At 36.9% G+C, this 14,980-nt stretch overlaps 1 protein-coding gene across 1 annotated transcript in view; it reads left to right on the forward strand.

The window, feature by feature from the left end:
* Positions 1–14,980, forward strand: part of ABCB5 (ATP binding cassette subfamily B member 5) — a 119,497-nt gene that overhangs the window by 92,616 nt on the left and 11,901 nt on the right. Inside the window, exons 21-23 of the mRNA XM_036113142.2 lie at positions 2,312–2,412; positions 3,267–3,407; positions 12,983–13,139. Of these exons, the coding sequence (XP_035969035.2) occupies positions 2,312–2,412; positions 3,267–3,407; positions 12,983–13,139 (399 nt within the window). The remainder of the gene's footprint in view (positions 1–2,311; positions 2,413–3,266; positions 3,408–12,982; positions 13,140–14,980) is intronic.

Here is a 14,980-nt window from a genome sequence, read left to right on the forward strand (position 1 = left end):
CATACCAGTTATGGTCTATATCACAGTGACAATAACAGTTGGAACATTATAAGTAGCATGAATATTCATGAATTGGGATGCCAAGCACATGACTCATTGAAATCTGGTTTGTGTGACCCTTGGACATTTCCACCTTCCTTGGACTAGATAAGGACCCTTGGAATGTCTGCTTGGGCAGTACAGACTGAACTATTTTAGCATATTTTGCCTCAGAGACAGTGAAAAGTTGTTTGGCCCTCCTGTGGTGTAAATTATCACAACCTCCAAATTATAGGGGCCCTAATTAATTATATTTTACTCCTCTTAATTTTTATATCATGAGCTTTAATTGTATATGTGTCCTTCAATTTTTCCTTTTTGGATTATTTGAATAACCCCAGACTATACAATCAATAACTCTAATAAACAAACAGTCTGTGTCTTTCTCAGTAGTTTTTAATCTTTTTACCAAACACCAAAACTTAGAATAGGAACCAATAAAACATATTGGTCCTTCTTCAGTTGCATGTGTAGATTTGGACAAAGCATCAAATGTTTTACTTTTCAGGCTTAAAATAGCTGTATTAGTTTTTTGTTTTTTTACAGAAGACTATTTCCTTTCTTTTATTTTTTAAAGAAGTGGGTTGTTTTTTTTTCCTTAAGATTTAATTTTATTTGCCAGAGTGATACAGAGCACAAGCAGGGGGAGCAGCAGGCAGAGGGAGAAGCAGGCTCCCCGGTGAGCAGGGAGCCCGATGCAGGGCTCGATCCTAGGACCCTGGGATCATGACCCGAGTTGAAGGCAGTCACTTAACCAACTGAGCCACCCAGGCATCCCAAGAAGATTATTTTCTAGGATTCTATAATGATATTACTCCTTTCTCCATTGTGAAAAATGATCACAAAGATTTTTTTGCTCATTTTTTCCCTCAAGCCTTCAGCATTTTTATCCATTTTTCTTGCATACTACAGTATATGTTACAAATGAAGGTTACTTTGAACTTATTCTGAAATTAATGAGAATTTAGAACAACTCAAAGTCAAAATTGAGAGCAGAACCCCTGTGTCCTGCCCACCATCCAGAAATCTGGTTCTCTCCTATAATCCAGTTATTCTTTAAATAACACTGGGTGACCACCTAGGTCTTCCTCTGTCCCACAGTCTACTCTGCCATTATGGAAATAGAATGCGAAAGCAGGAAGTTTCTCTTTCAAGTCAACATGTGTTCTCATGTCCAACAAGTTATTCTAAGCCAAAAGTTTCCTCCATTTTGGTTCTCATGTGATTATTCCTTCTTTTCAAAAATTATAGAAATATGGAAAAGAATTGGGGCATCTGGGTGGCTCAGTCGGTTAAGTGGCCAACTCTTGATTTCAGCTCAGGTCATGATCTTAGGGTCCTGAGATTTGAGTCCCAAGTTAGGCTCTGCACTCAGCAGGGAGTCTGCTTGAGGATTCTCTCTCCCTCTCCCTTTGCCCCGCCCCGTGCTCATGTGTGCTGTCTCTCTGTCTCCAAAAGAAAAAAAGAAAGCAAGAAAGAAGGAAAGAGAGAAAGAAAAAAAGAAAGAAAGGCATTAATTATATTTAAATTAAATACCTTTTTAAGTTCGCAGACATCAAAATGAGAAATGGCTATAACTTATATAGCATTTAATAGCCTTACCCATATTACTTTACTGCAGTGTTCCTGAGGTTTTTTGGTTGGTATTTGCATTTTTGTGCCAGAATCAATTATTTGATTCTGTCTACTGTCTTCTTGAATTATCTCATGATTTCTTTGCATAATTACATATGAACATAATGCTTATGTATGATCTCTCTGCCTATGGAACCAGTTTAAATCTTTTTATTTATTATTTATTTATTTATTTATTTATTTATTTGAAACAGAGAGAGAGAGAGCACAAGCAGGGAGGAGGTTCAGAGGCAGACGGAGCAGCAGACTCCCTGCTGAGCAGGGAGCCTGATGTGGGGCTTGATCCCAGGACCCTAGGATCATGATCTGAGCTGAAGGCAGCCACTTAACTGACTGAGCCACCCAGGCGCCCCTGGAACCAGTTTTATAGAAATTCAGTGAAGACTCCAAGGGGACTGAATTTAGATCAGTGGACTAAATCTTTTCAAAATAAATTTTTCTTGAGCCTATTATCCTAAAATGTTATTTTCCTATCTTGTTTTTGGGAAAGAAAAAAAGAAGCTAAGAAAACTTGTCAGGAAAATTTATTGACTTAATGATACACTGAATATGCCCCCAGTATAAATGACTGGAAATCACAACCAGAGTTTATCCATGACTAATTTCATTTCTTTATTTTATTGTCCTATTTTATAAGATAGCAACTGAAGCTGTGGAAAATATTCGGACTATAGTGTCATTAACAAGAGAAAAAGCCTTTGAGCAAGCATATGAGGAGACACTTCAGATGCAGCACAGGTGATTGTAGATTCATACTGACTTCATTAACTATAGTTGTCCCTGTAAAGGCAGTCTTCCTGGATGACAACAGTGGTTTGCCTACCAATTCATTTGCTCTGGAATCTTTCCTAATAATGGTATATCATAATTTTTCATATGACTTCACCAAGAGGAGACTAGAAAAAGCAATTGAGAACAAGCACAGGTAGAATATTTTAGTCCTCCCATGTTGCTATGAACTACTACTAACTCCACATTTTTATTATTTTCCTGAAACAAAATTGAGGAAAATAACATATTCAAGAAAGAAAATAAGATGGCTCAGCCCTTTATGTTGAATTTCTAAAATAGTTCACATTTTAAAATGAATGTATATATGACAAATGTTATCACTCCTTTTAATTTTAAACTAGTCCTCCTTATCACATTTACTTAGTGATACTATTTGTATTACTTTATCAGAGAAATAGCTTTATACTCTTTTACACTCATGCTTGTGGTTGGTACCACCCTTTAATTTCCACTACTTATTGTGCTAGTGAAAGGTTATGATAGAAAATATTTCTAAATACTTCAAAACCAAATCTCTTTACCCCTTTCATTAGCTGTTCATTCACAGACCTTGTCCATTCATTTGAAAGTAGACAGAGGCAACTTTGTTACAATGAACTATAGAGTATAGAACTATAGAATCATTATATTGTCTGTTTTCTATATAATAATTCTCATTTTTAAAAACTCATATATTTTGTGTATAACTTATATATCCCTTAAATAACATGTCTAGTCTTCTGTATTCATTACTCTACATTTATTAAAATGAACTTGCTATACCTTATGCCCCATTACTTAGTAAATTTTGTGCATTTCAGAAATACCTTGAAGAAAGCACAGATCTTTGGAAGCTGTTACGCATTCAGCCATGCTTTTGTATATTTTGCCTATGCAGTGGGGTTTCGATTTGGAGCCTATTTAATTCAAGCTGGACGAGTGACCCCAGAGGGCATGTTCATGTAAGTTGTGCAAATATTTAAATCCTGTAAATGGGTTATATACTTAAATTAACCAGAAAGATGCCTACTTTATACTTTATTGATCATTTAAATCACGTATGTGGGAAATACATGCTAAGAAAGTTTTTAAATATTATTTTGTTATTTAATATCTCTAAGTGCAGTCTACCTGGTAAACTGATACTGATATAGTATCAGTAGTCCGAGTTAAACTCACAGATGAATTTCTCCCTACTTCAGTTTACTAGAATGTGGGAATGTAGGGGCAAAACATGCCTTGTTGTCATCCATTCCTTCAAGAATTTGTAAGACTTCATGGAACTCCCAGGGTGGAGATGGCATTATCAAATAAGACTGTTCATTTGTGAAGTTGAGTTCTTTGCTAAGCAAATTGCTCCAGAAGAAACACATATAAATGAGTACTTCCCTTTAGAAAAGTCACATTTGGAATTGATCATGGCATCTCAATGAGGCTGCCTCTTCTCAAGGCATTTGTTTGAGCATAGTTGCTCTACTTTCTAGAACACCTAACTTCAACTTCTGAAATTAGAAAAATTAATTTTGAATGTTAATTCTGAGCTTCCTAAGACTCCCTAAGATGACAGAACGTTGCTAATCTGTATCATAAATGTCACTGCTATATATTTAGAGCTAGAGAAATCTATACAATATTTGACTCCAAAAGTAATGTTATGTTTTTTTACAAGCCCACCAAAACACACATCAAAGCAAGGGTCAGCCTCTTCAGAATACTGACTTGGGAGATTACACCTGTTCCAAACATGGTGTCATTTGGCAAAATATGTTCAGAACTCCCCTTTGGGGTTTGCCTCCCAAGACTCAGGCACAGTCTTTTGAATTCCTTAGTGATGGCACATAGTTGTACTTTGAGTATATGTATTCAATTTGAGGAAATGACTTAAAGTCATCTGAAGCCCGGGCACCTGGATGGCTCAGTCAGTTGAGCATCTGCCTCTGGCTCAGGTCATGATCCTGGGGTCTTCGGAAATAGCCACACGTTGGGCTCCCTGCTCAGCCGGGAGTCTGCTTCTCCTTCTCCCTCTGCCCCTCTCCCCCACTCGTGCTGACTCTTCGTCTGAGATAAATACATAAAATATTTTTTTTTTAAAGTCATTGGAAGCCAAATAATTTCAGAATAACTTGCAATAATTTTGGTTTCTGTTCATGTGATTATGTATTTATTTATTTATCAAATATTAACTGAGTTCCCAGGAAGTTTTTTTGCTAGGCACTCAGAAGAAAATAGTCCACAGTTCACCAACCCAGTATTCCTGAATCTTACCTGACTATAAGTCCCCTTAGCAGTTTCCTGGAAGCAGATTTCCTTGTAAAATGGAATATCTGTATTTGAAATTTCAACAGAAATTGTAGGCTCCTTGTTCTGTGTTTTCCTACACTTTAAAACAGTTTGCAGTATTGCCTGAATGAATACATAAACCACAGTACGACATTTAGTATTGGGCTTCATTCTGATTACACAGACTAATTTACTTAGATTAACAAGAAGCCAAATGTAGAATCACTTACAGTAATTTATTCAGCTCACCAGCCTGCACTAAATTAGCAAGTTTTTCCCTTGGTTCTAATGTGATACAGGCAATCACAAGCTTAAAAGTTGGTTGTATTCCAAAAGTTTGTTTGCAAGCCAAATGTTTGACTCAGAACATATTTTCCTCATTTTGCTCTGAACTTTCTGTAGCCATCTTTAAATCCCTAGGGTCTCATTTCTTCAGGGTTACTGGTCTTTACTATTAGTTGAAGGCTAGCCAATTAAATATATTCATACTAATGTAGGATGTCTAATGATTTTATCAGTTCTCACAGAAGAATTTTCTATTTAAAAACCATTGTAGGGGCGCCTGGGTGGCTCAGTCAGTTAAGCGTCCGACTTGGTTTCGGCTCAGGTCCTGATCTCATGGTTTGTGAAATGGAACCCTGCGTCACGTAGGGCTCTGCACTCAGCGGGAGTCTTCTTGGATATTCTCTCCCTCTGCCCCCTACTCCACTCAGGCACTCTCTCTCTCTCAAAATAATTAATTAATTAATTAATACTTTAAAAATAAATAAATAAAAATAAATACATTTAAAAACCCTGTTGTAAACCAAATTAATTTTTAATGGGTTTACCTGAAGGTAGCATAACAAAGCAGTCAAAAGAGAACCACCTTGGGGCACCTGAGTGGCTCAGTCGGTTAAGCATCCGACTCTTGATTTCAGCTCAGATCATGATCTCGGGGTCTTGAGATCAGCATGGAGCCTGCTTAAGATTCTCTCTCCCTTTGCCCCTCCCCACTCTCTCTCTCAAAAAAAAAAAAAGAAAGAAAAGAAAAGAACCTCATCTTCCCATCACCAAACTCACCAGGCTATCCACATGGTCTATCATGCCTGCCATCTCTGTGGAAGAAGTAACTGTCCTTATTTATGATGAGTTCCAGCAATTTCCAGCAATCCTCTCTTCACACTAGTTTTTCTGTCACTACTATTTTTTTGTTTTATAATCATCTGTCTTAAGAAATAAATCTCTCCCATGACCCTAAGTCCCCTTCTCCCTATTTCGAGTGGCTCTCTGCTCTCCTTTGCAGCAAAACAAATTCCAGAGTTGCCTATTTTTGTTCTCTACACCTTCTCATCTCCATAATCTCTCCTAAATTCATTCCAGTCAAGCCTTGGTTCCCACCATGCCACTTGTTATCAGAGTCACCACTGGCCTCCATCTCACCCACCCAGACAGTTATTCACTGTTCATTCTCCCATCTACCTAATTTGACCTCTCAGCAGCATTTGATACTCTCCTTCCTGAAACATTTTCTTCTCTAGGCTTTTCTTCCTTGTCATTGGCTCTTCCTCCTCTGTTTCCTTGACTGGCTCCTATTTTTCCTCAAAATCATGCTAATTACAGTCATGCTGGCAATTGACATCATTCTGTTTCATATAATAATCACTATAACAGCAAACCTGGATTGAGTCCTTACTCAATATTAGGGATTTGTCAGGTAATATCTGCTTAATCCTCTCAACTACTATGTGCAATATGATTCCCAGTTTACAGATGGGGAAAATTAAGACTCAAAACTCAGGGCGCCTGTCTGGCTCAGTTGGAAGAGTATGCAACTCTTGATCTTAGGAGCGTGAGTTTGAGCCCCATGTGGGTGTAGAGATTACTTAAATAAAAACTTAAAAACAGGGCGCCTGGGTGGCTCAGTTGTTGAGCATTTGCCTTCGGCTCAGGTCATGATCCCAGGGTCCTGGGATCAAGTCCCACATCGGGCTTCCTGCTCAGCAGGAAGCCTACTTCTCCCTCTCCCACTCCCCCTGCTTGTGTTCCCTCTCTCGCTGTCTCTCTCTCTCTGTTGAAAAATAAATAAAATCTTTAAAAAAAAAAAACTTAAAAACAAAAATAAAAAAGATCAAAGATGCAAGTTACCTAACTTGCTCACAGTCACAATTCAAGATGCCAGAGGCTTTGTTAGCAGACTTCTTTTATTATTATTGTCATTATGATTATTGTTATTACTAATTTTATAGAAAATGTTCATGGATCTTCTGTAAAAAAATTTTTTTTTAATTCTTTCTTAGTTTTCCAACATGTGAATACCCAGAGGTGGGCTGATTCTTAACATAAATAGAACAATGTAACTTGCTTAATGTTATTTTATGACCCCCAAAATATAGGGGAATCAAAAGGCCCCAATACAAAAATTCCGGCTACTAACCTACCATATTTCCTGAATCTCTTTTCATTAAATTCATTAAAATGGGTCATTTCTGAAGACATAAGCATTTTTAGCTATCAGAACATATGTAGGACTATTAATATAAACGCAGTGGTTAATGAACAGTATCACATTGGTATTTCCCAGTACCCTGAGGAAAGAAAGAAAGAGGGAGCTGTCTGAGCTAGAGACTCACTGTGGCCCCCAACTATCATGAATGTGTTACAATTGTCCTTTGGACACACTCAATTATACCAGGCCTAGTAGACTCTGTGCCTTCCAGAATCTAGGGTGACAGACAGTTTTCTATCTAATCAACTAATTGAATGGAAGGAGTTTACAAAGAAAACTTCCTCCTATTAGAACCCTCCTTAGGTAAAAAGAACTTTGTGCTATTCTCTAATCAGTGGTTTCCCAACTCAACAATCAAGGAGCCGGTTAAAAGTGCAGATACCCAGGTCTCACCTCACAAACTTAACCCAGAGATTTGTAGATTTGATATAGGGCCAGGAATCTACATTTTAACAAACATCCAGATTATTCTGAGGCACAGAATCTGAGGATCACACTTTAAGAAATATGAGCATAGGAACTAAATGCCAGGCTGTTCTCCATACCTGCTTAAAACCTTAGGGTTTTCTTTTGGCCACTACCAGAAACTTTCCTAGAATTATGTAAAAATTGGTAAAGTCATATTTTAATTTATTGTTTAAAAAATAGATGTTTTATTCATCCAATAAATGTGAATGTATTTTCATGATTTATAGCTACAGGAATGGGTAAGCTGTCTCTGTCAGAAATGACAGTGTGCCTTGGGAAAGGAAAATGCACAATTTTAACAGCAGAATCCTTTGATGTACTCATAATGTTAGTTTATCAGCAAGGCTACTATCAGCCTTAGCTTTTTCCTCTTAAAAAAAAAAAAAAAAGACAACATACATTTCTAATGGTAGAAGCTGTTTTCATCCATCTCTGTTACTATAGAAGTTTCCCTGAGATAAGCATTTAAAAAGGTGATAACATTTTCATTCTGCTGGCTTGCAGCACTGGGTAGGCATTTAGAAAATCTCTTGTTTAGGTTTTCACACACCTATGTATAGTAAAACTCTCCCCACCTCCCCCGCCTCTGTTAGCCCTGGCAAAACTTTTGATGTACACTATAAATGTACAGATTTTGAAAAATACAAAATAAGTTTATTTTCTCCTGATTTTCCATTAGCACCTTTGGGTTAGATTCTAGCTGACTTGCCTTTTACAATATAGGTCAGAAACCAGTAGGTGTCCAAGCAGAGGTTTTTGTAACTTTCCATACCTCCACTTCAGAAATTCCCTGTATCTTTATTTCTTCCTTCTTTGCTATACATATTAGTAGGAAACAGATAGGTAAGAAAGAATCAGGCACAGCAACCTTCAGTACAGTAATAATAAAAGCCACAACTTTGAAAACTTGCTGAGAAGCAGAACCAGGCATTTCATATGTTGTGGCCTAGTCCTCTAGAATTCCAAATAAAGTTCTTGACAAGAAATCCTTTGGACTTTGAATATTAAATGTGGTTATTGGCCATATAATAATCAACATAAGTGGGTTTTCAGTGATTATTAATAGTTGGTTGATGCCTTGAAATACTAAGGGATAGAAGGAGACAAGCTAGGCCTCCACCACCATCTTTGCTCTGGTAGGCCAAGCAGCCATGGAAGAACTGTGTGTGTCATCATTATAATTGGTAGAGCAGCCTTAAGTAGCCAAAACAAGGAAAACAGGAAAGTCTTCTTTCAGTGTTCACTGCTGTGGCAGCCACCCAACTTGTACCCAGCTCTTCCTCAGGGATTATCCAGAAGAGAAGAAGATAAGATAAGGAGAGTAGATAGAGTGATCAACCACTGAAGGGATCTAAAGGAGACAAATCAAGGCCGATTGGATTATCGAGGGCCTTCTGAAGATTCTAAAATGGGAAACAAAGTGGTAACAAGCCCCAACATGCAGGGAGAGGTAGTTCAGACCAAGTTTCCACTGGAAGGAACACCAGGTAAGGGAAAGCACAGTGAACAAGGAGGTTCGGGTCCCAGCCCTACATGTTTATAACTGTGTGATCCTGGACAAATGCTTCATTTCTCTGAGCTCGAGTCTCCTCGTTTGTTATGAAGGGATAAGAGTTCCTGCCTTACTTATCTCCTAGGTGATCAAGTGGTATCATATATATGAAAACATTCTCTCAAACCCAAAGTACCACATAAAAGTTGTGTATTTTCTCTCTTCCATGTGTTGAGGAAAGGATTTAGGGTGGGAAGAAAAGAATCTTTGGAGTGTTACATGGATGTTAGGGGAGAAGAGCATGAGTATGGGTACAATTATAATGGCCACCTCTGTGAGGAAAAGTACTCTGCTTTCCAGTCAGAAAGAAAAAACTTACTGAGTGTGGGCTTCAGAAGTTGTGATTTGACCTGGTGGGCTGATGTATCTCTATAGAAGTATGAGAGCTTATTTGCCAACAAAAAGTGTCCCATTAATTTTCAGTTCTGAGAGTAATAACAACTTAAACATTTGTTGAGCACTGTACTAAGCACTTTATATTATTAATGTATTTAATTCTCACAACAATGCTGTAAGATGTAGATAGTCCTATTATCTTCTGTTTGCCAATAAGGAAACAGAAGCACAGAACATGCCCCAAGTTCACACAGCTAGTAAATAAACAGTGGAGTTTGGATGTAGTCTCAGTGGTCTGGCTTCAGAGCCCAGGCTTTGAACCCCCCAGTATACTTACTCTTAGAGTAAGTCACCAAAGGTTTACAAACTGGGTATGGAAGCAAGATTAAGGGGAGACAAATAGATTTGAACCAATAACTCTTCAGGGTATTCCTATTTGGATCAGCAGCGGTAAAATTAGGATTATTCATTTCTGTGCTTTTTTGTGTTGTTCCTAGACAAAGAATCTTTGTAAAATTCCAGTTTGATTTTAGCAGCAGTGATAGGCAAGGGGATTTTCCCCCATTGCTTGGACATGCTTGAAAGAATCATTGTAGTGAGGATGCAATGATAATGGCCCCATGAGCCCATGGGGAACCCATAAAACTAGGGAAAAAGAAGCCCAGCACCTGAAAATCCTTTCCAGACCTCTTCCTGCTCAATATTCTCCCTCAACCCTGGCCAACCCACAAAGTTGAAGTACTGTTCGTTGTGCAATAAATAGGTTTTGAATAAAGTTGAATCGCAATTTAGTTCATTCTAGCTAACTGGGCCAGAGTCAGCTAGGGCACATTCTGTAGCAGACCAGCATTGGCCTATGTTTATACAGAACCCACCTGGGAAAAAACATATAAAAGATTAATGTCCTGACTCAACCCCCAGATAGTTCCTTCACCACAAAATTAGGCTTCTCAGTATAATCCTCATTAACATCAACCCCCATCTGGACTTACCCTCCCTTCAATACATACACAATAAAGACAGCATTGGGGCTTTTAGTTGATACTCTCCCTTCTCTACTGAAACTTTTCCTTCCTCTAATGTGCATCCTTCAGGTCGTTTATCTCTCGCAGATACAAGTTCTAAATGGAAGGCCTTTCTCCCCTTCTCAGTAAACCTCTGTTTTAAGAGAAGGACATTTTAACAGGGGCATCTGGGTGGCTCAGTTGGGTGAGCATCCAAATCCTGATTTCGGCTCAGGTCATGATCTCAGGGTCATGGGATCGAGGTCTGAGTTGGTCTCCATGCTGAGCACAGAGTCGGCTTGGGATTCTCTCTCTCCCTCTCCCCCTGCTTGCTCTCTCTCTGATATAAATAAATAAATTCTTTTTTTTTTTTTAAAGAGGGATCTAACAAAGACATTGCCCTCTGTATATTTATCCTTAATGCTTAAACTGAATTTTGTGGTGGAAATTTTAGGACAGGTAGATATTTTGGCATGTCTGAAATCAGAGGAGGAAGGATGTTCTCTTTTGTTCTATCTTTTGTTCTATCTTTATCTTCTATCTAGAGGATAGAAGGCTCTATCCCTTTGGGACTAGAATCCAGGTCTCCTGACTCATAATCCAATGATCTTCCTATCTCACCTGCTGACTTTCGGATCAGACTGAGGCTTAAGTCTGATTCAGTCAGATTTTTCCCTTGCATTAAAACAACAACAACAACAACAAAAAACTCTGATGTGTTACCTAAACTCAGTAATCACTTCTGATATTTATAACTGGATATTGAGTATTTTGAATGGCATTTTGAGCTTTAAACAATTTCCATATACATTAGTACTAAAAATGCCTTGACATCACAGAACTAATGGCTACAATAAGCGTCAGACATCCAAGTAAACTGGTTTTTATATTTTATATTGTGCTTGACCTTTGAAAAGACAACAAGATTCAGGATCTGAGGTTTAGGTCACTGAAGAGATTGCATCAACATCCACCCATTGGTAGGTTCCATCTCCAGAGAAATTCACAAGGAGACCAGAACATGTTTACCTTGCTGTGATCCAGCACGGCAAACAAGAAACTGGGTTCTGTGATCTTTTTACTTGCCAGTAAGGGGAGAGCGGTAAGGGGATGGGCCAAATAGGTGAAGGGGACTATGAGATACAAACTTCCAGTTATAAAATAAGTAAGCCACAGGGATATAAAGTACAACACTGGAAATATAGTCAATAATATTACAGTAACTTTATATGGTGACAGATGTAACTAGACTTACTGTGGTGATCATTTTATAATGTATAAAAAATGTTGAATCACTATGCTGTACCCCTAAAACTAATGTAATATTGTATGTCAATTATACTTCAATAATAAATAAACAAATATTGCCACTGGAACTTGTACAATCTTAGCTGAATTATACTTTCAGTTCTGCTATGGAGATACATTATTTTTTATCCTATTAAAATGTTTCCATGGCTAAAATGAAAATGAGAGAAAAATATTTGACCATGGCCACATGATATGCCACATATCTGTGAATATTCTGTATGCTTTCAGACATCATTTGCATACTTACTATTTTATAATTAAAACATGTTTTGAAACTGAGATCGTAATTTGTATAGCAAACCTAAAAGATCAAAGCTCTTCTTCCAGGCTTGCTAAGGTATGGTTTAGTCAGATTTTTTTTCGAGGACCTTAACAAAGTACAATCTCCACGCTTTGCTCTCTTTAAGACATGTAGCACTTCAGTCAGATAACAAATCATCTGGCATCAATTGTCTGTTCTAACTACATTATGTGCAAAAAAAGAAGGAAAAATATCCATTCATATCTCCTGTGTAAATTCAGATCTCACTACTGGAGACTCATTCTTCCCATTGTCAGTTGAATTCTCTGTCAAATCTCCAAGCGAGTGAGCCTTATATCAAGGTGGCTAAGAAGTTTTATATTCACTAGTTTAGTGCCTTTGATCTTTGGCTCTAATTGGAAGAGAAACTTTTAAGATTACCTGAACTCCAAAGGTTATTTTGGTATACAACGCTAGGGATGATCACTGTGTGACTCTTGGTTTTGGCTCTGGTCATGATCTCAGGGTCATGGGATCGAGCCCCATGTCAGACTCCGCACTCACTGGGGAATCTGCTTGAGATTTCCCTCCCTCGCTCTCTCCCTCTGCCCTTCCCCCTGCTTGTGCGCTCTCTCTCTCTCTTTCTCTCTCCCTCTCTCTTTCTAAAATAAATAAATTTACTAAAAACAAACAAACAAAAGAGATATCATTGTTGGGGCTTCAACATTAGTGGTGTTTCTGTACCAAAAGGTTATTTATATTCCTGTGCCTACTTTTTCAGAGTTCTATTTTTTACTTTTTTAGAGTTCTATTGTTTGAAAATGGACCTAAGATTCAAATGCTTTATCTTTTGATAGAGTTTTTACTGCAATTGCTTATGGAGCTATGGCCATTGGAGAAACACTTGTTTTGGCACCTGAATATTCGAGAGCCAAATCTGGGGCTGCACATCTGTTTGCTTTGCTGGAAAAGAAACCAACTATAGACAGCTATAGTCAAGAAGGAAAAAAACCAGTAAGCACAAATATGATTTTAAATGTCCACATTATTAATTATACACATGAATGCTCTCTATATAGAGACTTAAATGAAGGCATTATTTGATAACTTTGCAAAAGATGGTGCTATAAAGAATTAAAAACCTGTATAAAATAACTGTTATGGCTACAAAGAGAGAAAGTGGGTCTTGTCTTAAGTAAATTTTCACCTCTACTACTAAAACATATACATGTTTTATCTTAAAAAAATATACTTCTAGTTTATTTGCCTGATGCCTTGAGAATGTTCTTGAACAAAGAACTGATTTATATATTTAATTTTATTTAGACAGCTGAAGCTTTGGCTGGATGTATTGGATGAAGTCTTGGATGAAGATTTGCATTAGAGTTAATTCGTTTTTTTCTCTGATAATTCATACAAAGTGAATAATGCCTGCTGTTTCGATACCATATTTTATGGAAAATATATCTGCAATAAGAAGAGGGAAAAAAAGGAACTATATTTATTAAATTCACACATACACAGACACACATATTTAACCACAAACTCTAAAAGACCATGAATATTAAAAGAGAAATAATAGTGAGATTGTATAATTTCAAAACAAGCCTCTTAATAGTATCTTATACATTAAATATATATTCAATTTTAAGACTTATCTAGACAGTTTAAATTTAAAAGTAAGAATAGCCATTAGGTATATACTTAGAAGAAATTTTTCATTTAAAATTATTTCCCCATTAGAATTTTAACAGTAGATTTATATGTATGATAGCTTAAAATTGTATATTATCCTTAAAGCTACCTAATTATTAAAAGGAATGCCAGTCCTTAGTTACAGAAATAAAAAGATCTTGAAATTCTCAAAATAAAATGCTCAACAATGCATCATAGTCAAAGTAAGATTTCATATTTGTCTTTTAGAAAGTAAAGGATATAGAAAACTTTTCTTTAATCTTAGGATTTAGATGTATAATAACATTGCTACTCATTTCTCTTAGAACATTACAGTAAAGGGATTGAGTATCTCACAGATAAATGTCTTCATAGAACTACATTACATGGCATGGAATATGGAAATGTTTCTTATAAAGACTGTAAAATTAATTTATTTAATCATTTTATTTAATATAAAAATACTTTTAAATATCATTCCCTGTGCTTTTAAAAATTAAAATCTGGGAAAGCAAAACTGGCAAATGTTGATAATTATTGCAGCTGGGAGATAATCCATTACATTTTTCTCTCTCTGCTTTTGTAGATGTTTGAAATTTTCCATAATAAAATGTTTAAAATAGGTGTGCCTGGGTGGCTCAGTCGGTTAAGTGTCTGCCTTTGGCTCAGGTCGTGATCTTGATGTCCTGGGATTGAGCCCCAAGTCAGTCTCCCTGCTCAGTGGGGAGTCTACTTCTCCTTCTCCCTCTGCCCCTCCCTCTGCTCGAGCTCTCTCTTTCTCTCTCAAAAAAATAAGTAATCTTTTAAAAAAATATTTAAAATAGTAAGAATAAATTTTAAAATGTATTAAAGGCTAGTAGTATAAAATCTCTCTATGCCTTTTCCAAAGCCACAGAGTATACACAAAAATAATGCACTCTTCATTACTCTGTAGTTTCTGGGTTGATTTTGTTAAACATTTTTGCATAAATAATATTCATTTCAGGGAAAAGCAGAAAGCACTGAATAAGCTAAAAATAAGCTACTACAGCACTTAACATTTTGGCATATATCCTAACATTTCTTTCTTTTGACAACAGAGTATCATCATCAAACATTTTTTGATGCTCTTGTCCTCCACCTACCCCTGCCTTCTGCCTGTATGCTGGGTTCAGAATATGCTGAGCATGACTATTAAACCT

This window comes from Halichoerus grypus, chromosome 12 (assembly GCF_964656455.1).
Source record: "Halichoerus grypus chromosome 12, mHalGry1.hap1.1, whole genome shotgun sequence".
NCBI lineage: Eukaryota > Metazoa > Chordata > Mammalia > Carnivora > Phocidae > Halichoerus > Halichoerus grypus.